At 47.0% G+C, this 27,267-nt stretch overlaps 1 protein-coding gene across 3 annotated transcripts; it reads left to right on the forward strand.

Annotated features, from left to right (window-relative positions):
• The first annotated feature begins 2,641 nt into the window (after positions 1–2,641).
• Positions 2,642–26,390, forward strand: a1cf (apobec1 complementation factor). Of its 3 annotated transcripts, none has more exons than XM_004565245.4 (13): positions 2,642–2,771; positions 7,965–8,115; positions 8,203–8,337; positions 8,427–8,557; positions 12,580–12,818; positions 18,566–18,730; positions 18,911–19,008; positions 19,163–19,300; positions 19,789–19,933; positions 21,023–21,261; positions 24,133–24,269; positions 24,358–24,512; positions 24,922–26,390. In XM_004565245.4, exons 2-13 carry the CDS (start codon positions 8,014–8,016, stop codon positions 25,074–25,076), a joined length of 1,839 nt encoding a protein of 612 aa, XP_004565302.3. In that variant the 5' UTR covers positions 2,642–2,771; positions 7,965–8,013; the 3' UTR covers positions 25,077–26,390. The 3 variants fall into 3 exon arrangements, with proteins under 3 accessions (XP_004565302.3, XP_076743912.1, XP_076743913.1); XM_076887797.1 differs by having other exon boundaries at positions 21,047–21,261; XM_076887798.1 differs by having other exon boundaries at positions 24,358–24,522; positions 24,922–25,059.
• Positions 26,391–27,267: the final 877 nt, after the last annotated feature.

Below are 27,267 nucleotides of genomic sequence, written 5' to 3' on the forward strand. Positions count from 1 at the left end.
GACGTTTCACCTTTGAAAAACAAATTAGCTCAGTCGTACAGCGGTCCTTCTTCAAACTGAGCCTTTTATCTAAGGTGATCATTTTTATCTTTTAAAAACTTTGAACGAGCGATTCATGCTTTCATTATATCCCAGCTGGACTATTGTAACTCCTTATATGCTGGAGTCAGCCAGACCTGCCTGGCAAGGCTGCAGTTGGTCCAGAATGCTGCAGCTCATCTTCTGACACGTACTAAAGGATGTGAACACATTTCCCCGGTGCTCGCCTCTCTCCATTGGCTCCCTGTCCACTTCGGAATTAACTTTAACATTTTTGTTGACCTACAAAGCCCTGAATGGACAGGCTCCCGGGTATTTGTCTGAGCTCTTGCAGACTTATACCCCCCTTAGATCTCTTAGATCAAGTGATCTTTTGCTTTTAGCTGTACCAAGGTCGAGGCTGGTTCATAGAGGTGATCGAGCATTTGCAGTCGCAGCACCTAAGCTGTGGAGTAATTTACCCCTACACATCAGACAGGCTCCTACTGTCAATCTTTTTAAATCTTATCTTAAAACACATTTTTATTTACTGGCTTTTAATACAGCATGAGAGTTATTTGTTATTTGTTAATTCATATTTGGTGTTTGCTTTTAATACTCTAAGTTGTTTTATTATGTATGTTGTATTCTTGTACAGCACTTTGGTCAACGCTCCTGTTGTAATTAAATGTGCTATATAAATAATTAAACTTTAACTTTTAACTTTAACTTTGGGACTCCAGTAAACCTCAGTGAGAACCGTTATCCACACATGGAGAAAACCTGGAACGGTGCCGAACCTTCCCAGGAGCGACCGGCTGGCCAAAATTATCCAGGAGGTCACAGAAGACCCTAAAACAACATCCAAAGACCTGCAGGCCTCATGCAGCTCAGTTAAAGTCAGAGGTCACGATGAACAATAAAAAAGAGGCTGGGCAAAAATGGCCTCCATGGGAGACTCCAAGGAGAAAACCAACGCTGACCAACAAGATCACAAAACAAGTTAGAATGCTTTCCTTTATTGTGGCGGGCAATCGGCGTAAGATCTCACAGGAATCCTTCGTTATTCTGAGGATTACGTTTCCACTTGCAGTGTGCCCATATAGTGGTAAAATTATACAAACAAAATAGAAGAACCTCAACACAATTAATCTCCATCTTAAATTTCCCAAATGAAAGGAATACAGAAATATATTTCAGAACTGTGCATAAAACAATGTGTACTCTAAACAGTGTGGCACAGTCACATACCTGCATTCACAACAAAAAGGCAACAAGTTAGAATGCTTTCTTTTATTGTCGTGGACAATCAGCGTAAGATCTAAATGGAAAGGCAACAACAGAGTTAGCTAACTGTGCTCCCATTTTTTTCCTCTCTTCCCAAAAAAGAAATCTCACGTAAACGTGCATTCAATTCAACATAAGCACATGAGAAATGACCCGCAACAAATGATGTTTAAACAACAAAAATAATCGGGTCAGCTTGTATTACCGTTACAACCAGCGATATGATTTTTCTTCCCCACGACATTTGCGCATTCCTTACCTCGCAGGAATCCTCCATTATTCTCAGGATTACCCAGAATCCCTTGCCCTTTGTGAATGTTGCAGGGTGACAACAGTAGGTTGGTGCCAATGTCCCATTTAGGGGGATTTAACTTCGACTCTATTTAACTATGTTACACAAGCACTTTGGCGACAGTGGGAAGGAAAAACTCCCTTTTCACAGGAAGAAACCTCCAACAGAAACAGGCTCAGGGAGGGGCGGGGCCATCTGCTGTGACCAGGCTAGTGGGAGCCATGCTAGTGTTAGCTATTCTAGTGTTAGCTATGCTAGTGTTAGCTATGCTAGCGTGGATAACACTAGCATTCCTCACCTTTATCAGGTGAATCAGATGCACACTTGGAGAATGGGGCCTCCGTTTCACTGCAGAGTGCCTTCATGTTCGTCATATATCCATGCTGGACATTTTAAGACAGGGAACGTCGAGGTAAATGTGCAAATGTCCAAACAGTTCTCAAACTGTTGCTGTAAGGACATAACGACTTACCGATAGCTAAATGAAGAAGCTAGTCCAGTAGCTGCTAGTTCAAGGAGTACAATGAGCATTTTAAATGTCAAAAGACAAAACAATTTATGTTCCATGTTAAATTTTTATGTCTATTTACTTATTTTTATTACATTAAAAAAAAAATTTAAAAAATAAACAAACAGATTTTGAAAATGATTTTGGATTTTTTTTTTTAAAAATGTAGTTATTTAATAATCATTGTGTGACTCTCCTGCTCCTCCATAGTTTTTAACATGTTTAGTGTTTAGTAGAGGCAGCGTTGGGCCTCTAGTGGACGTCAGAAGAACTGCAGGGTTCAGGCCTGCAGCCGAGGTCTGAGTCAGAACCAGGACCAGGTTTTAGGCCCTGGGTTAAAAACCTGACCACATGTTTGTGTGCTGTGAAGAGACATTTGCAGGACACTCCACAAGTATGTGTGTGTGTGTCTATATTTGCATGCATGTGTGTGTGTCTCCACAGATAGCAGCGGGTTAAACATTAACGCTGGGCAGCTTGTAAAGCCAACACGAAGACAGTGAACCTTTGGAGTTTGATATGATGTGATCACACAGACACACACACACACACACACACACACACACACACACACACACAGAGGCCCCTGATGACACGTGAACACACACTCGGCGCTCAGAATGACACAGCTCTGATCGGAGGGAGGTGATCTCTGAAATTGCTCAGGTGAGTTTTTGTCTCTCTTTCATGCAAATAAAGTTTTTTAGGTTTGAATTTTATATTTTAAATATACACAGAGAGAGAGAAAGTGTGAACAGGTAAAGTGAGGGTCGTTCTTCCTCTCTTCTTTGCTGGTGTCTGGTGAACAGTAGCTGTCACAGAGGCTAAAAGCAGCTAGCTGAGCAAACAGGCCGGCCGGGGTTAATGGGTGTTTTAATGGAGAGAGCGAGAGTGCTAAGTAAATGTCTCCCTACCGCTGTGTGAAAAAAGAGAGAATGTGAGCGAGTGTCTCTCGACCCATAAAAACATCAGAAATAAACACAAACAAGCACAGAGTCGAGTTTCTGTCTGCTTTGGGTTTCAAGGTTAAAAAGAAAAGACTCCTGCTCCGTGAAGTCCCACATTTATACAGAAAAAGCTTAAAGTAACATATTTACTACTCAGTTTAATCCAAACAGAAGCTGAACTGTAACTTAGTATTATCATAATCCAGTAATTAATCAGGAGCTAGAGCCACATTTAGCCAGAGTTTAATTTTTTTGTATTGTAATTGACTGTGTATAAAGATGGAAACTGCTATAGCGCATTAAACCTGCATTGCTCCTAATGCCCAGCAGGGGGCGACTCCTCTAAACTCTGACTGTATAGAAGTCTATGAGAAAATGAGCGTCCTTCTCGGCTGATCTGGGTTCAGTCACTACTTTCAGGTCAGACTGAAGAAAACAGGAAGTGTATTTTAGAGTATTTTTCGATTTTGGTCCCGTCAGAGTCTGAGAGGAACAGGAAGGAGGAGGAGGGCGGGGCTACCTGTGACCGGTAGATCCACCTGTCACTCATCAACTCCTCCAGTTTCAAAACAGGAAAATACTCCGTCTGTAAAGTCAGCCACCGTGAATCAGCAGCGAGTAGTTATTCATTTCACTTTGAAGGTCACCAGGACATTAAAAAGATCTGAGTGGAAACGAGCGAGGTGCTCATCAGGATCCAATCAGGACGTAGTGCTGGCGTCTAAACTTCTGTTTACTTAAATGTGATCTTTAAGACCAGAGTAGGAATATTTTATGTGATTATTACCTTTGAAATCGATTTTTATCCACAGATTAAATTCAGTTATTGTTCACAAAGTCAGAACATTTGACCTCTGACGTCACACATCACTGAAATGTTTACAGGAAAATGACGCCTACCTTCATAAACTCAGTGCAGTGCTTCACCCAGGTCACTGCTCGGACTTTTAATTTGAAGACAGGCAGGAAACACAGTCTAAGAGCGAGCTGCGGCGTTTAACAGGACAGGAAGTAGTTTGTTTTCATCCAGTGCTGCGGTCAGCTGGAAAAAAACATCTTATGTTCCTGGTGTTTATCACAGCTGCAGCTGTGTGACCCACACTGGAGTTAGGGTCAAAGGTCAACTTTTCAGAACAGAGCATAAACACTGCAGCTTGTTTGCTGCCTCAAACACACACCGTGGTCTTCAACGGGTCACCTGTGCAGATGTGACTGCGCAGATGTGACTGTGCAGTTGTGACTGTGCAGATGTGCAGACACAGATTTGCAGATGTGACTGTGCAGATGTGCAGACGCAGATTTGCAGATGTGACTGTGCAGATGTGCAGACACAGATTTGCAGATGTGACTGTGCAGATGTGCAGACACAGATTTGCAGATGTGACTGTGCAGATGTGCAGACACAGATTTGCAGATGTGACTGTGCAGATGTGCAGACGCAGATTTGCAGATGTGACTATGCAGATGTGACTGTGCAGATGTGCAGACACAGATTTGCAGATGTGACTGTGCAGATGTGCAGACACAGATTTGCAGATGTGACTGTGCAGATGTGACTGTGCAGACGTGGCTGTAGTGGTTGAAACGTGGGGAAAGGTTAACCAGTGCAGCAGCAGAGATTACTCTGAGAGCGAGCTGCAGCTCACACAGGCTGATAAGGCAGATTTGCTGAAAGGCATGCTGGGATTTGTAGGAGAAGATGGAGGTCATGACTGTGGGGCTGTAAGTCTTTCATTTATTCTTTCATCATTTTGAACAACATTACATTTTAATTGAGGTTAATTTTTTTTACCTTTAACTGATACTTTGTTGGTATTTATATTAATATGTCATATTTTTACACAGTTGTTATAAATGTATACACATATTTAATTATAGGTTACATTATATTTTAAGACAATTTAGTTGTATCGTTTTTTTTATTGAATCCATGTATTTTGACATTATTTTGATCTTCTACCCTGAAATTTGAACTTCCACATGAATGTTGAACGATTTCAATATAAAATGTTTTGATATCATATCACAGAACGCATGCTCGTGTTATTTTTTGTCTCATTCTGTCAGGATGTATTTATAAAGATGCAACACACCAGCTTACCTAAACATGACTGCGATGCATCGTGTAACTCATTCTGACTGGCTGAAGTTTTAAGTAATGAAGGTTTTATGGAGCCTGTCATTAAGTTCTGGGCGCTGATGGGCTTCCATACTCACAGCTGTGGCCTCTGCTCTCTCTGTGTCTGACTGGATAAAAATTCAAACGTGTTTTTTGATTGAAAAACTGAAAATGTCAACAGATTCATGACCAGCTGAAGAAACGCAGATCTCTTTAGGCATCAGCTCTGTTTGCCAGCCAAACGCCCCTCTGTCAGCCGTGCTGATTGGTGGATCTCAGCAGCAGGTGACTGAGTCCAGCTGATGTTTTTCCACGCGCTGACTCTCAGCTCACCCTAAACTTCCTTGTGTGTTCACAGAGCTCCCAGACACAATCGGACGAACACTGAGCGTGACTCCCACCAACAGCTGATGTCCAGTACGAGTTGTTCTGTGCTTAAAGAGCTTTGATTTTCAGGAGTTTGGGACCCAGAGCTGGGGAGCGCTCTGAGGTCACAGCCCCCGTCAAAGATCAGAGCACACACAGGCAACGCCCAAACTGGAGGGCAGTTTGATAAAGGCCGAGGACAGAGCCACCCCTCCTGCAGAGGAGAGGGCGTCTCTGTGCTCGTGTCTGTCTCTCCTTTTTTTAATGAAACAATTTTGTGCTCAGCTTTTTATCACCATTATTCTGATGCAGCGTGAGACTTTGAGCTGTCGTAGAAACAAGAGAACACAAATATTTTAGAAATTTGTCTTACACTGTGGCCTCTGTCAGTGCACCCGGGGCAGCTGTGGCTACAGTGTACCTGCCATCACGGTGTGTGAATGGGTGGATGACTGAATGTAGTGTAACACGCTTTGGGGTCCATAGGGACTAAGTGCTATACAAATACAGGCCATTTACCATTTGTCAAAAACCTGTTAAAAACGTACATTTATATTAACGGGCAAACAGGACTTTGACCACAAAAACTAAAACTGCGATTCTGAATAAAAATAATAACAACAATGATCATATGTTACTATTGAAAATATCACAGTGATTAAAGCGCACACTCGAGGATTCACTGTAATAATTCATGAACCTGACACTGGTGTCATAAATGTACTGAGCGCTGTAGCTGCAGCAGCCGAGGATCAGGACTTTAACAGCGACCTGACCTCTGACCCCTGCTGTGGACCGATCACCCCAGACATTCTCTTTTTGGTGGCTTCTTGCTGTCATGTGATGGCGATTGTCTCAATGTGAACTTTCATTGGGGACAGTTTAACCCTGGTCCTCCATCTTTCTGTGCTCATGTGTTTACATCTCCACCTGTCAGCTAGCCTAGCTTCACTAACCCTCCAACCTCGCTGCTGTTTAGTTTTCAGTCTGTGTTTCTGTCCCAGGTTCTTCAGTCAGAACGTGGAGTATCACCTTTACATGGAAACTAGCAAGCTAACTTCCTGCTAACTGCTAACTGAGCTATATTGTTTTTGTCTGGACGTTAAACCTTATTGCACCACCTGCGAGAACATCCTCTCTGCACTTTGGACTCTCAGTGATGCTTCTGGGTTTATTTGATCGTGAACTTAAAGAGGATCAGAATCTGGAGGTGGTTAAGGAAGTCCGACTTATCATGTAGCTGGCTCACGAGGTCCACATGCTTGACAGTGCAGCTGTGCAATCATGAGATGCCCGCGAGCATGAGCGTGTCAGATTGAACGGATGGCGGCGCACTGTAACGCGCTGGTTCAAACATCGTTTTGAACCTAAACTCCAAACGCTCTCATTGTTCCCATATTTCCACGACAGCGACAGATGTTCTTGTGCTTGGAAATATCTAAATGACATGTAGTCATTACTGATGAGTGGCTGAACGTTCTAGGTCTTCATAGTAAAGGGGCATTCTTCCTCCCTGCTGTCGCCAAGCACTGCTAACAGATGATGGTTTGTTCGCTGTGTAATGCTTTATAAATAGAGATATTTATAATTCAATCATTTAAATAACTGACCCTTAAAATTGTGTCAGTACATTCATCATAAACCCAGCAGCATCAGCCAAAGTCCACAAGGTTGTTCTCTGTCTCTACATCATCGGCTGACTGTGTGCTGTCCTGTGGTTCCTGTAAATAAAGAGACAGATACACAGAACAACTGTTTGTTTTTGCCTTCGTCTCATTCCCAAACTGGGAGGACTGGGACCATTTTCTGGCCCAGGCTGTGGTTAGAGAGTTCAGGTTTGAGGTTCGTTAGAGAGGAGTGTGTGATTCATTCATGAAACACAGGATTTATAAATGTGCTGGCTTCACATTTGAAGCCTCGCATGTTTCCTCTCAGTGTTACAGTGAGACGGGCTTCCAGCCTGCAGCTTTCCACAGTCTCTGTCAATGATTACCGAGCAGACCTTGACCTCGCTGCAGCGCTCTTCAAAACACGACTCGTGTATGCCGTTCAGACCAGCAGGTCCTCCTCGACTGCTGTTCGACCACGTCAGTGACAAAAGCTGCTGAAACCACCCAGCGTTTCCCCCGTCAGCGTCCGCACGTAAATGGATCTAAAGCAGCTTCGTATAGATGTGCAGAGGTCCAGCTCAGGGACTCAGTGAGTCCGGTCACTTTCAGTGTGCAATAAAACCATCAGCACAACATCAAATGAACATTTAACGTCCCTCAAACATGTTACGGTCTGAAGCTTGCAGTGATTTGCATTCAAACAGGTGTGACTGTATTCTGTGCAATACTCCGGCACATTATTGGATGACACGTGCAGGCGGACAGGTTCACAGCTGTTTGCACTCATAATAACACCTTTGCTGTTATTGTCTTCCAGTGAGCACCGCTAATTTCCCTGATTTACATATCGCTGTCAATCACACCCAATGGATTCCAATCAGAAAGCAAGCGGGGACGGACTGGCGGGGACGCAGAAGGAGGCGGCGCTTCGTTCACTCATGCAGCGAACCGGATACCAGCTGCGCCAGGTACGTGGCCCCTCAGACCCAGGAGACAGCAGCACGTGTCTGTTACTGCTCCTGATTGCTTTTCATGTTTTCCTGCTGGCGCTTCAGGAGAACGGTCAGCGGCGGTACGGCGGCCCGCCTCCAGGCTGGGACGGCCCCCCACCGGAGAGGGGCAGCGAGATCTTTGTGGGGAAATTGCCGAGAGATCTGTTTGAAGATGAGCTGGTTCCGCTGTGTGAGAAGGTCAGGGAACCACGGTTAAGGATGCGGTCACTGTGATCTATCTGGGGGTGTTGTTTCATCTGTGGGTGCTTCCCTCTCCATCTCTTCAGTTTGGAAAGATCTACGAGGTGAGGATGATGATGGACTTCAACGGGAACAACAGAGGATACGCCTTTGTCACCTTCAGCAACAAACAGGAGGCCAGGGCTGCCATGAAGCAGCTCAACAACTATGAGATTAGGTGATCCCTCTCTTATCTTCATTTGTACTGAATAATGACAGGATAACTGAGCTCTCAGAAACACATCGGCAGGCTTCAGGTCTACTTTCTTTCAGTCACTGTCAAAGAAATGTTAGAGTTATTTTTCTAGTAACAGTTCACAACTGCAAACATAATGGAGCAGCAAACTAAGAAGCACTGAGTACCCAAACAACCTGACCAGCAGGCATCTTTAATTCAATTCAATTTTATTTATATAGCGCCAAATCACAACAAAAGTCGCCTCAAGGCGCTTCATAGGTACAGAGAAAAACCCAACAATCATATGACCCCCTATGAGCAGCACTTTGGCGACAGTGGGAAGGAAAAACTCCCTTTTAACAGGAAGAAACCTCCGGCAGAACCAGGCTCAGGGAGGGGCGGGGCCATCTGCTGTGATTGGTTGGGGAGAGAGAAGGAAGACAGGATAAAGACATGCTGTGGAAGAGAGACAGAGATTAATAACAGATATGATTCAATGCAGAGAGGTCTGTTAATACATAGTGAGTGAGAAAGGTGACTGGAAAGGAAAAACTCAATGCATCATGGGAATCCCCGGCAGCCTACGTCTATTGCAGCATAACTAAGGGAGGATTCAGGGTCACCTGGTCCAGCCCTAACTATATGCTTTAGCAAAAAGGAAAGTTTGAAACCTAATCTTGAAAGTAGAGATAGTGTCTGTCTCCTGAATCCAAACTGGAAGCTGGTTCCACAGAAGAGGGGCCTGAAAACTGAAGGCTCTGCCTCCCATTCTACTTTTAAATACTCTAGGAACAACAAGTAGGCCTGCAGAGCGAGAGCGAAGTGCTCTAATAGGGTGATATGGTACTACAAGGTCATTAAGATAAGATGGGGCCTGATTATTTAAGACCTTGTATGTGAGGAGCAGGATTTTGAATTCTGGATTTAACAGGAAGCCAAAACAGGAGAAATATGCTCTCTCTTTCTAGTCCCTGTTAGGACTCTTGCTGCAGCATTTTGGATTAGCTGAAGGCTTTTCAGGGAGTTTTTAGGACTTCCTGATAATAATGAATTACAGTCGTCCAGCCTGGAAGTAATAAATGCATGAACTAGTTTTTCAGCGTCACTCTGAGACAGGATATTTCTAACTTTAGAGATGTTGCACAAATGGAAGAAAGCAGTCTTACATATTTGTTTAATATGTGCATTGAAGGACATGTCCTGGTCAAAAATGACTCCAAGGTTCCTCACAGCGTTACTGGAGGCCAAGGTAATGCCATCTTTAATATGAGCACCTTCTCCTGAATGTGGAGCACAGGTGGTTCAAGAGTCATGCCTCACCTGACTTCAGCTCATATAAGTCTTTAGTTACAACAGCCAGAGTCAAACCAGTCAGGCGACTAGTCAAACCTGGGAGTCCAGCCTGGTTCTGATTCCTCATTGGTGACTGCCTTGTTGAGAGAATCATTAATTAACATCGGTACAGACTAGAGATGGCACGATACCACTTTTTTATGTCCGATACCGATACCGATATCATAAATTTGGATATCTGCCGATACCGATATGAATCCGATATAGTGTTTTTTAATCAACAAAACTGTTTTTTTAAATATCTTGCTGCATTTTGTATAAGTTCATACTCAAGTTTAAAACTACAACTACACTAAAGCTATTCTGTTATACCTGTATGCAAAAAAAATATTTCATAGTTCAGCAATACTGATCAATCTAATAAACTTAAACCTACACCATCCTCCCTATTCTGGTATTTTAAAGAGTACTTAGCGTAAATATTAAGCAACCTAACTAATAGGGTTCCAACTCCCAGCAACAACAAAAAAAAAAATAAAAAATAGGGAACCACCCCTCACGCTCCACCTCATGATGCTTAATCGACGTAATCAACCTTAATTTGATGCAGTGTGAAAAAAAATGCACAGAAATCAATTATTTTTCAAGAAATATTAAATAGATTCAACATCTTTCTTCAACAAAATTGCAGACTGCACAGATGGTACCTTCCCAAAGGAAAAAGTACTATAGCTTACTAGGGTATATATATTAGACGTAATAGTTACTATATACAGTAATTGACTTCTATTCATTTTACATCAAATTAAAACTTTGTGTGTCAGCAGAGCGTTCTCACTCCCGAGGCGTAACATGTCGACGTTTTGTCACGTCCCGCGGCGTTCCTGAGGAACGCGAAAGGAGACCTTCGGCGTTCTTATGGTACGCGGTGGGTTATGGCTGGAATCCAGTGCAATGACGCTCCCGCGGTAATAGACGTTCCAGCCCTGTATTCCAGCCCTAAACCTAACCTTATCCCTAGCCCTAACCATAACCTTATTCCAGACCGTAACCAGGACTTTAATGATGTTAAATAGCGTGTTTCTAAGCGATTTGAAGAAAAAGAGCGAACATGTGTAGGTTCAGTCCAGACGGTTCTCATATTTCCTCTTTTTCCGAGGTCGTCATTTAGGAACGTGGTGGGTAGCCGAAAACGTAATATGGTGACGATTTGTCACCTAGCGTAAAATGTTACGCTTTGGGAGTGAGAACGGGTTGGTGTCAGATAATTATTTATTAAAAGCTAGACATTTTAAATGAGAATAAGAAAGAAAAGTATGTCTTTGTGCCCCCTTTTCCCAGTTAATGCCCTATCGGCCCCCCTGGCTAAACTTTGCTAGATCCGCCCCTGCACAGTTACCAGCGTCAGCTACGTAGAAAAAGATCCTGGAGTAGAAAGTAATATTAAATAAATTCTAACAACAGCTGATCAAGCTTAAACGTGCTGCTGTTGTTCAGCCGCTGGTTTCCTCTTTCTGGTGCAAAGTGGACCAAAAACAAAGACGGACTCGAAAAGCCGATCAGCTGATCGTTAAGCAGTTTCATGATTGAAGTAGCAGCCGGAGAGCGAGAGGCAGTCGCTTGTTAAGCTTAACGCAGGAATGCTTTACAAACATTCAGAGATGGACTTACACACTTGCTTTACTTCTCTCGGGGATAACTTTGTCGGAGATGAAATGCCAGGTTGCTAGCGAAGCTCCACATGCTATCCAGACCACAGGTCCTGCATGCCACCGCCGCTCTATCACGTGATGCATACTGCTCCGACGTGCTAACGTTCTGAGGTGAGTTACGGCATGTTGCAAGTTTTGTGAGGTGCTTTCGTGATATTTAATGGATCGGATTACATTTTTTATTTTTCTCCGATATCCGATCCAGTCATTTAGGTCAGTATCGGACCGATACCGATACGTAATATCGGATCGGTCCATCTCTAGTACAGACTAGCAGTACCCACCTACCATCACTCTACCAGCCGGCCATCCCCCTACAGCAAGGGTGGGGAACCCCAAGGGTTGGTGTCCTGCCAGTTTTAGATCTCACCCTGGGTCAACAGACCTGAATCACATGATTAGTTCATTACCAGGCCTCTGGAGAACTTCAAGACATGTTGAGGAGGTCATTTAGACATTTAAATCTGCTGTGTTGGATCAAGGACACATCTAAAACCTGCAGGACCCTGGCCCTTAAGGCCGGAGTTCCCCACCCCTGACCTGCAGCCTATCAACTGACCAACTAACCTTCTATGACCCACTAACCAAACACCCAACCCTACGACCTTTAACCCTGCCAGTGACGTAACGCAAATTATTCTACCAATCTACCAGAAACACCCAAACTACGTAATGGTCCAGAGGAGAGGAAACCAGAGCAGATACAAGTCCAAAATTCAAATGTTCATGACAAGTCAGCCGATACAGTGAACAGGCAGGAAGCAGGAGAGCAAGGAGAGCTTCTTTATCTCAAAATAGACTGGGAGCATTACACCGGGGAAACAGATGGTGCAGGTACTCGAGTGCTTTTAACACAAAAAAAACCCCTTAACAAATAAACCCAAAGTCCTGGGTTGTGGTCACAGTCCAGTACAAACATAGAAACACCCAAGTGCCAATCAGCAAAGACCTAACAAAGCAACCTTAGCCAGCTGGGTTCCCGTTTGAGCTTGAACCAAATCTTTCTCTGGCCCACAGGAACGGACGCCTCCTCGGCGTTTGTGCCAGCGTCGATAACTGCCGCCTCTTTGTTGGCGGGATTCCCAAAACCAAGAAGCGAGAGGAGATCCTGTCAGAGATGAAGAAGGTCACCGACGGCGTCGTCGATGTCATCGTGTACCCCAGCGCCGCCGACAAATCCAAGAACAGAGGCTTTGCTTTTGTCGAGTATGAGAGCCACCGAGCAGCTGCCATGGCCCGTCGCAAACTGCTGCCAGGTACCAAACCAAACTCAAACTTAGCTAATGTACAGTTATAATTCCCGCTCTGACTTCAGGAACGATTCACTGAAGAACAAAAATAAGATGTTTTCAAAGGATCTGTTAAAACGGGTTCAGTTATCCCCTAAAACTCGAAGGCTCTGATGATCAGCTGGTGCCAACTTCCTGTGGTGCTGGAGACACTGAGCAGCTGCAGCTGCAGTGGTTTAGCTAACAAATCCTTGACACCGGCATTGGGCAGTTAATTTTCCTTAGGCGGCCACATGAGGGCCTCATGAATAAATTTATAATTTATAGTTCAGCTGTAGCTCTCCACCCGGCTTCACACTGTCTAATACCTCGTAAAGTAAACCTAACATAATAAAAAATGCCAAAGTCTCTTTTTGGCTGGCTGTAAGGCTGCATCATCACTGGCCAATCACAGCCTGTGACACAATGTCCAATAGAAGAAGAGCTTGGATGGGCTTAATGATAAGATAACTGCTGTATGAGTAATGTGAATGTGAGTTTCAGATAGACCCATAAATATACCCAAAGCTGTTGGTTTGTTACACTATCTGATTCTCAGAATCAGAATCAGAAAGGGTTTTATTGCCAAATGTTGAGCGGGTTTACAACATTAGGAAATTGCTGCGGTGCTTCAGTGCAAACATACTGTCATAAATACTGTTATAAATTAAGCTTAAATAGACATGAAAATAAAAATGAGAATAAGAATTAAAAGTGCTAAGTAGATAGATATATACATGATATATACATGAGTGCAGGTGGTGATCAGTGCCAAACATGGAATGATGCAGTGAACACAGCGTAGGGTCATGTGTTAGTGGTGGGAACAGTCATACGGTTATTGTTCATGTGTCCAACAGCAGAGGGGAAGAAACTGTTCTTATGGCGAGAGGTTCTGGTGCGAATGGACCGGAGCCTCCTGCCTGAGGGGAGCAGGTCAAACAGACTGTGTCCAGGGTGAGAAGGGTCAGCTGAGATCCGAGCTGCACGCCGCAGTGTCCTGGAGGTGTACAGGTCCTGCAGAGATGGGAGTCTGCAGCCAATCACCTTCTCAGCAGAGCGCACAACACGCTGCAGTCTCTGTTTGTCCCTGATAGTGGCTCCAGCGTACCACACGGTGATGGAGGAGGTGAGGATGGACTCGATGATTGCAGTGTAGAATTGCATCATCGTCCGTGTTGGCAGGTTGAATTTCTTCAGCTGCCTCAGGAAGTACATCCTCTGCTGGGCTTTCTTGATGACGGAGGTGATGGTGGGCTCCCACTTCAGGTCCTGGGTGATGGTGGTACCCAGGAAGCGGAATGAGTCCACAGAGTTGATGGGGGTGTCAGTCAGGATGATGGGGGGGGGGGGGGGGGGGGGGCTGTGTGCTTCCTGAAGTCCACAATAATCTCCACTGTCTTCTGGGCATTCAGCACCAGGTTGTTGTGGCTGCACCAGGACACCAGACGTTCAACCTCCCTCCTGTAGGCAGACTCATCCCCGTCCGAGATGAGCCCAATGACGGTGGTGTCATCTGCAAACTTGATTAGCTTGACAGACTGGTGGGTGGAGGTGCAGCAGTTGGTGTACAGGGAGAAGAGCAGAGGAGAAAGAACACAGCCCTGAGGGGAGCCGGTGCTGATGGTCCGGGAGTCCGAGACATTCTTTCCCAGCCTCACATGCTGCTTCCTGTCCGTCAGGAAGTCAGTGATCCACCGGCAGATGGGATCAGGCACATTCATCTGGGAAAGCTTGTCTCGGAGATGGTCTGGAAGGATGGTGTTGAAGGCAGAGCTGAAGTCCACAAACAGGATCCTGGCGTAGGTTCCTGGGGAGTCCAGATGCTGCAGGATGAAGTGTAGGGCCATGTTGATGGCGTCGTCTACAGACCTGTTGGCTCTGTATGCAAACTACAGGGGGTCCAGGAGGGGGGCCGTGAGGGTCTTGAGATGGGAGAGAACTAGGCGCTCAAATGACTTCATGACCACAGATGTCAGAGCCACGGGTCTGTAGTCATTTAGTCCAGTGATCCTAGGTTTCTTGGGGACAGGGATTATGGTAGAGGACTTGAAGCAGGCAGGCACATGACATGCCTGCAGTGAGGAGTTGAAGATGCCAGAAAACACTGGGGCCAGCTCGTTTGCACAGTGTCTGAGGGTGGCAGGAGACACACCGTCTGGGCCGGGAGCTTTCCGAGCATTCAGGTTCTTAAACTGCTTCCTCACATCTGCTTCATGAATATGAAGAGTTGTGGTGGGAGGAGGTGGTGTGAAATCCTCTTTTGTGTGGGGTGAGGAGGGGGGTGTTGTAGGTGAACGGTTTGAAGGTGGTGATAGCTCTATGGAGGGGGGAGAGGTGGGGGAATGAGTGTCCAAAGTGCCTCTATTGTTGGGGCCGTTGGAGGTGTGAAGGCTGCCTGATGGCTCGTCTAAACGGCAGTAGAAGTCGTTGAGGGTGTTGGCTAAGAGCAAGTCATCAGTGGAGTGGGGGGTTTTAGGCTTGTAGTTTGTGATATTCCTAAAACCTTTCCACACAGAGGCCGAGTCATTCTCTGAGATCTGCTGCTGCATCTCCTCAGAGTGCTGATGTTTAGCAATGTCCACTTCTTTAGTGAACCTGTACTTGGCCTCTCTGTAGCAGTCCCTGTCTCCGCTTCTGAACGCCTTACTCTTTTCCAGCCACAGCTTTTTGAGTTTAGGAGTAAACCAGGGTTTGTCATTGTTATAACTCACCCTGGTGCGTGATGGCACAATGCTGTCCTCACAGAAGTGGATATAGGAGGTGACAGTGTCCGTAAACTCGTCCAAGCTGTTAGAAGCAGCCTTCATTGTGTCCCAGTCTGTAGACTCCAAACACGTGCGAAGCTCCTCCACAGCCTCGTTGCTCCACAGTTTTTTGGTCCTCACGACAGGTTTGGAGAGCTCCACCCACCACCACTTCCCCTGCCGGTGGCGGACTCCCTCAGGTGTCGGTGTGTTGGTGGTTCTTTGTGTCTGGGGGTGGGCGTCCGGGTACACACCGGCTCACTCCTTGGCGGCCGCTTGTCGGGGCCTGGGGCCTGGGGCTCGCTCGGGCCCCTTTGGAGGTGGGGTGCCCCCGGCCTCTCGGCCTAGGGCTCGGTCACTCAGGCGCAGCTGGGGGCCGGCGGAGCTCACGGGCGCGTCACTGCAACTCCCCCTGACTTCTGCTCCGCGGCTGCTGGGCGAGCCCTCATCTGGGACTCTCCTCAGCTCTTACTGGGACAGTGGCGCGGCTGCCCCTCTGTTGGTCTTCCATGGTCTCTTGTGTTCTGGGGGCCTCTGGATGTCTGGAGTTTTGATCTCCTCCATACCCGCTTCACACCCTGGAGGACGGGGCTGTGGCCCCCCCACACTCCCTAGCAGATCATTACATGGAGAAACCTTTGGAATGCAAGCATGCTGATCCACACAGGTATGCACACATGGGTATTCACAGACGCGGACTAAAGCTTTCTTGGCTGCTGCCTCAAAGCACACTGTGCGCTGTCTATCTTGCGTGCTGCACAATATCGTTTATTATTTAGTAAATACTGATATCTATGACTAGCTAGTTTATTGTGATGGTGCTTTGTTTTCTCTATTATTATGTTGCTCTTTGTTGTTTGCTGTCTCCTCTGTTTGTTTTTGTTTGTTTGTTTTTTTTTTTCTCCATACAGGTGACCCAGGAGTTCTTTTTTTTTTCTCTCTCTTCCCCCCCCTTCTCACCGTCTCTTCTCCCCTTTGGTTTTCTTTCTTTCTCTCCCCCTCTCTCTCTCATTCATTCCCCCTGTCCTATTTATTAAAAAAAAAAAAAAAAAAAAAAAAAATGACAAAGGATGAACTGAAGCTCTGCCATCACGTAATGTCGCATACTGCTGTTTCTGATGTCATTTAGAAAAAAAAAAAAAAAAAAAAAAAAAAAGGTTTGGAGAGTTTCAGCCTCTGTCTGTACGCGGGGATTAGGTGGATCATGACGTGGTCAGAAAGTCCGAGTGAAGCGCGGGGCACCGCGCGATAGGCCCCGCTGATCGTGCTGTAACAGTGGTCTCTGGTCGGGCATTTAATATACTGCTTGTATTTGTGAAGCTCATGGCTCAGATTGGCTTTGTTAAAGTCCCCAAGAGCAATGATGAGAGAGTCCGGGAATGTCCGCTCCATGTGCAGTATCTGCTCCGCGAGTGCGCACTGAGCTGCCTGCGCATCCGCATCTGGCGGGATGTAAACAGCGGGCAAGATGAATGAAGCAAACTCCCGCGGAAAATAAAACGGTTTGCAGTGAATAAAAAGGTATTCCAGAGAGGAAGAGCAGTGCTGAGCAATCACTGTTACATCTGTGCACCAGCCACTATTAATGTAGAAGCAGACACCTCCACCTGTGGTCTTACCAGAGAGAGAGGCCTGCCGGTCCGCGCGCAGCAGATGAAAGCCCTCCAGCTTGAGCGCGCAGTCCGGGATGTCCTCACAGAGCCACGACTCCGTAAAACATAAGACACAGGAGGAGGCAAAGTCTCTGTTCATGCTTCTCATCAGGGCCAGTTCGTCTATTTTATTCCTGAGTGAGCGTACATTGGAAAGGAAGATCCCAGGAAGAGCAGTTCGCAGTCCACGTCTCCTCAGACGCACGAGTGCGCCGGCTCGCTTACCTCTCTTTCGGCGTCTCTCTTTCCTGATCAGAGTCAGCAGTAAATCTGCCGCGGATGCGACAAATATTGGAAGTAAATCCACAGGTGTTGTAGTCCTGTAGTTAAGAAGCTCTTCTCTGGTGTAAGAATATCCAGAGGAGTGCCCAGACACAGAAGTTATGCACAAAAACAAAACAGAAGTAACGCACTGAAGCACCGGGGCATCCATACGCGGCGCCATCTTGGATCACAACAGTGATCACAACATCTGATTCTCCTGGAGTCTAAAGCTGAAAGTGTCAGAGATAAGATACAGAAACAGCTTTACTGCTTCTCCACAGGAAGATCAGGCTCATTGTGCAGCATTAAGTCTGATCATGCGGGTGGAAAGCCACGACACCGTGCCTCTGAAATCTGGCCTCCAATAGCGTCCAATCATCACTGAGTCCTGCTGAAGTTAAAGAGCGTCTGCCTCGTTAGCATCTTACTTGGTTTCTGACCCTGAACCCAACACCACAAACCATCCAGAGGACAATTACACGCTCTAGTAATTTTAGAAAAATAAAGCCAGCATGTTCCTCTGACGTCCAGCAGAGGCAGCAGGGAGTCAGTCCCATAGACTCTCATGTTAAACCTTTACAGCAGAAATAAATGTGTTTACAACCTGTTTGGTCTTTATAGATAATTTCCCATTCATAACGTCTGTTTACATAACTCATCTATTTAAATTGCCTTAAGGCTTAAACTTTACCTTTTAGGGGCGTGGCCTCTTTGAGTGACAGATGGATGGTTACACAGGTGGCTATAGCTGCTAGCTGTCTGCCAGCTTCACCTGAACTGCTCCTCTGGACTGTGTTTGTGCTGTTGGAGCCCTCTGGAGCATTTTCATTGACACCATGTGACCAATAACATGGCTGCTGTGAAGTCACTGTACTGTCCAAGATGTCTGAGCTCAGTTTGAGAGGATTTATTTGGATGTTACTGATCAGCAGTAATTAACAGGTATAGCAGTAATTAGCTCCTCCTTCTCAGCTGAGGGGGAGTGGCTTCAGACCAGCAGTTTACAAGTCGAGGATCACAAAGAGAACGATCCCTGCCAGACTTGATCACGAGTTTCCGTCTCCTCTATTAGGTCGTATCCAGCTGTGGGGTCACGCCATCGCTGTGGACTGGGCGGAGCCTGAGGTGGAGGTTGACGAGGATACCATGGCAACAGTGAAGATTCTGTATGTGAGGAACCTGATGCTGCAGACGACAGAGGAGACCATCGAGAAGGAGTTCAACAGCCTGAAGCCAGGTTCGATCAAAGCTCTAATTGTCCCTGAATGCGTCTTGTTGTTGCTCGTTTTGTAACTGAACTGCAGATTTTGAAAGACAAACGTTTAAAAGTAATATTTGAAGTATTTTATATTTGAGGACAAGTGTCTGCAGAAAGAAATTTGGTTTTAGAAAAGTACTTTTTATATTTGTGCTGCAGGCGCAGTGGAGCGAGTGAAGAAGATCAGAGACTACGCCTTCGTCCATTTCACTCAGAGAGAGGACGCCATCAACGCCATGAAAGCGCTCGACGGAAAGGTCAGCAAGGCCCAACATTTAGTTCTTCCTCTGTTTTCACTAATCAAAATCCGTTTTGATTACGCTTGTTATGCTGTAATCAGTGGACACCTGTGTGTTAACCGTGAGGAGAAGGTTTCTGAAAGCCTCAAAGACTGACCAGGATCTCCTGCAGATGGTGGACGGCTCTCCCATCGAGGTGACGCTGGCCAAGCCGGTGGACAAAGACAGCTACGTTCGCTACACCAGAGGGACGGGAGGCCGAGGAGGCTCTCTGCTACAGACCGACTACACCTCCTACACGCTGGGACAGGTGAGTTATTGACGAATGTCATGTGACACAATGTTTGACCAACAGGAAGCCAACAGGCACTCTGAGTTATTCCTCCTTTCAGGGCAGCTTTCAATGATCCACAGCTCAAAATAATCCTTCTGTAGCTGATACTGAGCCTCGGTGCAGCCCCTCACTTCATTTGCTGTCTGAAACAAGCTATTTTAGCTCCTCCCCCTTTAAGACAATTTCCTTCTGACTGGCTGTCACTCACAAACAGAATGGTTGAACAGCAGGTGGGTGTGGCTTCCGTGTTCCTGAGATGACCGAACATCTAAGAGTGCTTAGATCAGGGTTACTGAACACAGACTGAGCTCATTATTAGCAGCTTGATGTTTATCGTGAACGACAGCAGATGTGACAGGAAACACTGAAACTGTGAGTGTAGACCTCGTTCTGGTGCTCCAGGAAACTCGTATCTGCTTCCTGTTAAAATGTACAAATACACATCTTTCTCTCTCCTCCTATAGATGTACGACCCTTCGGCGGCGTACCTCGGTGCGCCGGTGTTTTACGCCCCCCAGGCCTACACAGCCATACCAGCTCAGTTCCGCTTCCCAGCGGCCAAAGCTAACGTTGGAGGTCGAGGGCTGATCCGGACGCCGTCGGTCCGAGGTGAGGATGCCCTTAGAGCATGTGTGATCTCTGAATGCCTGCAAAGACAGCTCGCACTCACCTACAGAATAAAAGCACTCTCAGACTGAAGGAGCAGGTAGGCCCTCTGTCAGAACACCTGAACAGCTGCGCTGGGGACAGACTAATGCTTGGTTAACCACAGAGAACACACATGTGAGACACAGAGCTGACTCATAGAAACAAACAAGTCCACATTATTTCTAATGGCGAGCAAGGGGCGACTCTAAAAGGGAAATGAGTCTACTGAGTCCCACTACCATACCCCGTGTCACATGACCCCACCTACATCTTTTATACACAGTCTACGAGCTGGAGAGGGTTCATTTCTGAGGAAAAAGCAGAATCCTCCTTGTCAGAGATTAGATGGCTCCACAGATTTACTTTAAAATCTTTGTGTTTCTCTGAGTAAAAGCCTCCAGGGCTCAGCTTTGAACCTGCTCTGCCTCTGATAGGCTGCTGCGTTTCAGTGCTTCTGTGTGAGTCTGAGCTCGCTCTGCATCCATCAGCACTTTCAGATTTTAGTTTTATGCTGCAGCGCTTTAAACATAAAAGAAAGCTCCAAATCAAACAGACTTCTGATGGTGAACTGAGAGTTTGTGAAGCCCCGCCCCTGAACGCTGACTGTCCAATCACAGATCAGTCAGAGTGAGTCGTCTCAGTGGGCCTGCACAACTTTAAAGAGTCTCAGAGGTAACCCTGCCGCTGTGCAGAGGCTGGAGGCGGGGCCTCAGAAACCATCATTTCACCTGTGTCATGAAGCGGTTCAGCTGAATCACAAACACGTGATGATGTGTGAATGTTTTTCTGAAGCAGGAATCAAAAACAGATCCACGAATCACGAGAAGTTTCTGTCAATTCAGGCTTGAATGAATTTAAATACCTGAAACTCAATCAGGCAGGAAACGGTAATCGTCAACGAGCATCAGAAGAAGAAGGGCAGGTGTACTGTTACCGTGGTTACCACCGTACCTGTTCACTCTGATCAGATAATTGTCTGGCTGTGTGATTCTTCTTACGGCTGATTTCCGGTGATTTGATTGATTTCACTGCCTTTTCGATTTCCTGTAGAAATTTACATGACTGTACCTGTAGGGGCTGCGGGGGTGCGGGGACTGGGTGGGCGGGGCTACCTGGCCTACGCTGCTGGGGGTGGAGCCATGGGGAGAGGCGGTGGTGGCGGTGGTGCCTCCTACGGGCTGAAGGCAGACAAGCAGCAAGAGGAGAAGTTGTATGATCTTCTGCCGGGAATGGAGCTGACCCCAATGACCCCGAACCTGAAGGCCACCGCTGTCAAGCCTGCACCACAGGTAACAGGACACACCTGACCGAGAGGCCTTTAATTGTTGGTCTGGCACAAAAATCCAGAGCACACAACTCATAAAATGCATTTGGTTTTATTTATATATTTATCATAGTGTAAGTATAGACTCTGTAAGACTACAGTTATACAGAAAAAACAACCAGACCTGGCGACAGTGACAAGGAAAAACTCCTTTTTAATAGGATGAAACCTCTCAGAGGGGCGGGGCAATCTGAGAGACTGATTTGGGGGTAGGAGACAGAGCACAGACTGGGGTCTCAACTGGTCCCGGCCTGATGTGTCAAATAACCTCACTTGGGCCAGGGTTACCCAGGCCTAAGCACCTGGGCTGAGTGAAAACGAGCCGGGCCTCCTGCAGGGTCACCTCGGTGCTTCCGATAGGCTCCTTGTCCATTAGTTCCCAATTGGATCAACTTGACTCCGATCGACTGGTTTTCCATTACTTTCGAGTACTACCTAATGTACATTGTTGTCATTATACCAACGGGGCCAAACGTCCTGTGGCATAATTGGTATGTGACACGAACGCCACAACAAGGTGGACGTCAAGGCGATGATGTAGCTGCTGCTCGGTCTGAGGCTTTTTCTCACACTCGGGGACCACAGCCTTGTTTTTGGAGACATTTCCCTCATTGCTGGGTTTCAAAAATGGCGGTTTAGATTTTTGTGAACAAGATGCTCTCATGACTCATCAAGTGATGCCACTGACCAGCCAATCGGTGGCATGCAGTCTGACGAGCTCACATTTTAGTGACTGCTTGGAACCCCAGCTGAGCAGCTACTACTTTAGTACTATGACCTAATGGAAAAAACCTGAAAACTGTGGTGAGTCGATCAAAGTTGATGGAAAAGTGTCCATGCAGTCGGGCTGACCTCAGCCCACAGCTCAGGGTCTGGAGGCAGCGTCCTGTCTGTGGACATCTGGCTTCATCAGGTGCACTGGGTGATCCACAGCTGGAGGAGAAGCCTGAGGCCACAGAGCGCCCACTGGAATCTAAGAATTTCACTCCCCCAAAATAACCCACAGCAGTCAGGTAACTGCATGAAGGGGAAAACTCAGTCAGTCATGTGACCTACAGCAGTGAACATGGGCCGCATGATGCCTTCATGGGAGTGCAGTAAATATCACACCTGATGAGAACCTCTGACAGTGAACAGCTGAAACAGCAACCAGGGACGAGGCTCCACCTGGTGGCGATATTCCACATTTACGTTTTCTTTTGTATTCAGTTTTTATTCAGATGGATTGTCAGTGAGGGAGACTAGGATACATCAGATTAAATTAGATTTGATGTATTCATCTGCAGGAAACACTAAACCCAGATCAGTCTGACGATACTGAAGCTGTCAGGGTTTATTAAATGCTGCTCATTTAAAACGAAAGGAAGAACAAACCTTTCAAATTAAAACACTAAAATGTACAAAATATATTTTTATATTTGGTCAAACAGACTCTCCTCGTACTTTTATACTTTTAGCTCTCACGCACCATTACTGTGAGTAAATACTGCAGTCTGTCTGTCCTCCTGTCTGTCCTCCTGCCTCTCTGTCCACCTGCCTGCCTGTCCTCCTGTCTGTCCTCCTGTCTGTCCTCCTGTCTCTCTGTCCTCCTGCCTGTCTGTCCTCCTGCCTGTCCTTCTGTCTGTCCTCCTGCCTGTCCTCCTGTCTGTCTGTCCTCCTGTCTCTCTGTCCTCCTGTCTGTCTGTCCTCCTGTCTCTCTGTCCTCCTGCCTGCCTGTCCTTCTGCCTGTCCTCCTGTCTGCCTGTCCTCCTGTCTCTCTGTCCTCCTGCTTGCCTGTCCTCCTGCCTGCCTGTCCTCCTGTCTCTCTGTCCTCTTGCCTGTCTGTCCTCCTGCCTGTCCTCCTGTCTGTCTGTCCTCCTGCTTGCCTGTCCTCCTGCCTGCCTGTCCTCCTGTCTCTCTGTCCTCCTGTCTGTCTGTCCTCCTGCCTGCCTGTCCTCCTGTCTCTCTGTCCTCCTGCCTGTCCTCCTGCCTGTCCTCCTGTCTGTTTGTCCTCCTGTCTGTCTGTCCTCCTGCCTGCCTGTCCTCCTGTCTCTCTGTCCTCCTGCCTGTCCTCCTGTCTGTCCTCCTGTCTCTCTGTCCTCCTACCTGCCTGTCCTCCTGTCTCTCTGTCCTCCTGTCTCTCTATCCTCCTGCCTGTCCTCCTGTCTGTCCTCCTGCCTGCCTGTCCTCCTGTCTCTCTGTCCTCCTGTCTCTCTGTCCTCCTGTCTGTCTGTCCTCCTGCCTGCCTGTCCTCCTGTCTCTCTGTCCTCTTGTCTCTCTGTCCTCCTGCCTGCCTGTCCTCTTGTCTCTCTGTCCTCCTGCTTGCCTGTCCTCCTGCCTGCCTGTCCTCCTGTCTCTCTGTCCTCTTGCCTGTCTGTCCTCCTGCCTGTCATCCTGTCTGCCTGTCCTCCTGTCTGTCCTCCTGTCTCTCTGTCCTCCTGCCTGCCTGTCCTCCTGTCTCTCTGTCCTCCTGTCTGTCTGTCCTCCTGCTTGCCTGTCCTCCTGCCTGCCTGTCCTCCTGTCTCTCTGTCCTCCTGTCTGTCTGTCCTCCTGCCTGCCTGTCCTCCTGTCTCTCTGTCCTCCTGTCTCTCTGTCCTCCTGCCTGCCTGTCCTCCTGTCTGTCTGTCCTCCTGCCTGCCTGTCCTCCTGTCTGTCTGTCCTCCTGTCTGTCTGTCCTCCTGTCTCTCTGTCCTCCTGCCTGCCTGTCCTCCTGTCTGTCCTCCTGCCTGCCTGTCCTCCTGTCTCTCTGTCCTCCTGTCTCTCTGTCCTCCTGCCTGCCTGTCCTCCTGTCTGTCCTCCTGCCTGCCTGTCCTCCTGTCTCTCTGTCCTCCTGTCTCTCTGTCCTCCTGTCTGTCAGGTCCTGGAGGAGCTCTGTCAGAAGAATAACTGGGGTCAGCCGGTCTATCAGCTGCACTCTGCCATCGGTCCAGACCAGAGACAGCTCTTCCTCTACAAGATCACCATCCCAGCGCTGGCTACTCAGTACCCCAACGTGTAAGCACGTCTCACCTGTCTGATCACCTGCCTGCTGTTCAGCTGGACGCAGCGCTGACTGTCCACCTGTTCACGTATCTCTCGGCAGCCATCCCTTCACCCCTGCTAAGCTGTGCGCGGGCGTAGAAGAGGCTAAAATTCACGCGGCCGAACACACCCTGCAGACGCTCGGCGTGCAGACGGAGGGCGCCACCGATGCCAGCTGTGCGACTGCGGCTGCCGTGGCAGCAGTAGCCTTCCCAGGTATGTGAAGGTCCGTACCCAAAGCCGACTAACGCTTCACTCAACTAACCGCTGACAGACGCTCACCTGCAGGCCCAAACACCACAGACTGTATATAAAAGATGGACATGGCTTCAAAGCCTGCCAGATGGCGCGAGTGCTGATGACCAGCAGGGGTCGCCTGCTGTGTGATTGTAAGTGAACTCTCTCCTGATGACTTGCAATTTTTCAAAATAAAACATTCCTCCTCCTGCAGAGGACGAGAGACTTCACTAACCAGGAGGTGACATCACAGCGGCTACGTCCATCTTTTATATACAGCCTATAAAAATGCTGCAGCTAAAAGGCTTCGATGGGATCAGAACAGCTAAAGTTTTGTGCTGCCGTCCTGAAACAGGCGGTGCTGAGCTTGCATTGTGTGTCCCCGCAGGATACACGCTGGCGGGCCCGGCGTCGACGGCGGTCGCCTCCCAGCTGAAGCAGGCCGTGTCTCTGGGTCAGGACCTGACTGCCTACACCACCTACGATGGCTACCCCGCCTTCGCTGTGGCGGCTCGCCACACTGACGGATACGGTGTTTTCTAGAGCAGCGGTTTCAGAAGAAGAACGCCCACAGGATGCTTTGATGCTCTTTTCAAACTTCCTGAAAGTACAACATGAAATCTGATTGGCTCGTTATAGATACCAACGCTCAGTCAAACCCAAACAAAAGGAATCGAATGCGCCTTCACGCTGAGGTCCAAACTCTCCAGAACTCGGCGGTTTGAGTCTCGCAGGAAGCCGCGGCCAGAAAACGTCTCAGACTCGTCAGCATCTTCTTCTTTCTCCACGCGTCGCTCTCTGCTCTCCAGCTTCCTGAAATCCGAATCATGGCCGTGGTTTCCACGGTTTCGTCATTGATTAGGCAGCCCGTGATTGGCTGTGATTGGTCGGTTTGAATTCACGTTTGGATCGGTTTTTTTCCTCGTAGCGTGTTTACAGCATTGAAGTGTAGCTCAGTCATTTTATCGCCATCGCCTTCGTGTCGCTCGGTTTTTTACTGAAAACTTTTGTTTTAAAAATCTGAGACCAGTATTTAAGTTCCTGTTTCAGTTAGGTTCAGCCGACATTTTTAAAAAGCTGTGATATGATGCACTTACAATACTGCTGTACTGCTGAAACGTGCTCTCAGTTCATAATCCTCATGATCTCCAGCTAACAGAAGCTGGATCAGAAACGTTGTCCCTGCTGTTGGAGTGAATCCGTGGGTTCCTCTTACTTTGTGGATGTGGAGCTGCTGACTTCGTTCTGGTGTCTCTGAGGCGTTACTCCATAAACACCAGCTGATGCCGTGATGCTCGTCTCGTCGCTCTTTCATTGTTTTTCATCTGTTTTAACCTTTCCTTCATTCCACTGCCACTAACTAAACCAGGGTTTATTATCTCTGGTTTAGTTAAACACTTGGTTAACTAAAGTTACTAAAGCTGGTTCATGCCTCTAATAAAAGTTTAATGAGTTTCCATGCTTGCTTTGAGGGAGGCGATTGACCTTTGACCTGTCAGGACACGGCGATGTCGTTGATTCGTGTTGACTTTTATTCTTAAATGTTTCTGGAGAGTTTTAATCGACGACACTGAGCTGTGAACACGCTGAAGCAGAGACAGTATTAAAGTGTGTGAAGCACTTAGAGCTTATTTTTATACCGGGAGAAAGAATGAACATCCTCGCTGTGTTTGTACAAACGGATTTTAGTCCTTTTTCTGTAATAATTGACTCAGAAACTGAAACATGGGAAACTGAATCAGCGCTTATCTGTCGAGCTAATTCTTCAGGTTTCTCACATCGTCAAAAGAAACCGCTGCAATAAACTGTTGATTTTTAACAATCATCTCAAAATGAATAAAATAAGATCTGAATAAACAGCAGCCTCCTCATGTCATCTTTGAAAGCTCAGTGAAAACTGAAGAAATGAGAGCAGAGGACAGTGATGGAAGCTGGTTCCACAGAAGAGGGCCTGAAAACTGAAGGCTCTGCCTCCCATCCTACTTTTAAATACTCTAGGAACAACAAGTAGGCCTGCAGAGCGAGAGCGAAGTGCTCTAATAGGGTGATATGGTACTACAAGGTCATTCTCTGCATTATTGCAGGGTCCACCTTACAACATAAAGCACAGTGAAGCGACTGTTGTTGTGATTTGATGCTGTTTAATTAAAATTGAATTGTTTTAGCAGAACGACATCATACGGATTAATATTCTCACTGAAAAAGGTGGAGCTGTAGTTCGAGGCTGTGACCACTAGGGGGCTGCAACCAGAGCACATCAGCTGTTTGTGTCTCGTTTGTTATCGGCATGTGTCATGAGCTGCACACAGACAGACTTCACACAGCAGCGCACTTTGGATCAAACATTTAAAACATTTATTTTCGTTATATTTGTTAAAACGCTGGCAGACGATCAAAGTTTACATCACAGATCAGAAAGAGGCGGGAACATATAACACGAGGAGCGTGTATAATTTCTCAGTGATTCATTTTAATTGATTAAGTATTCTGACTGTGAACATGTGACCATCACGGCGTAGGGTGGATCTTCATGCTGACGGCCTTCAGGGAGTGGTTTCACCTTTCCAGGATTTCCACTGCAAAGTTAGGCATGGTGCTATCTTGACAATCCCCCCCATGTGAAGTTTGGCACAGTCCTTGTCAAAGGACCAGGACATGCATCTTTCTGCATGTGAGACATTCATGTGGCTCTGGAGCTGCAGCGGAGAGCTTTGATTTATGCTCCACTGAAAGG

This window comes from Maylandia zebra, linkage group LG8, assembly GCF_041146795.1.
Source record: "Maylandia zebra isolate NMK-2024a linkage group LG8, Mzebra_GT3a, whole genome shotgun sequence".
NCBI classification, from domain to species: domain Eukaryota; kingdom Metazoa; phylum Chordata; class Actinopteri; order Cichliformes; family Cichlidae; genus Maylandia; species Maylandia zebra.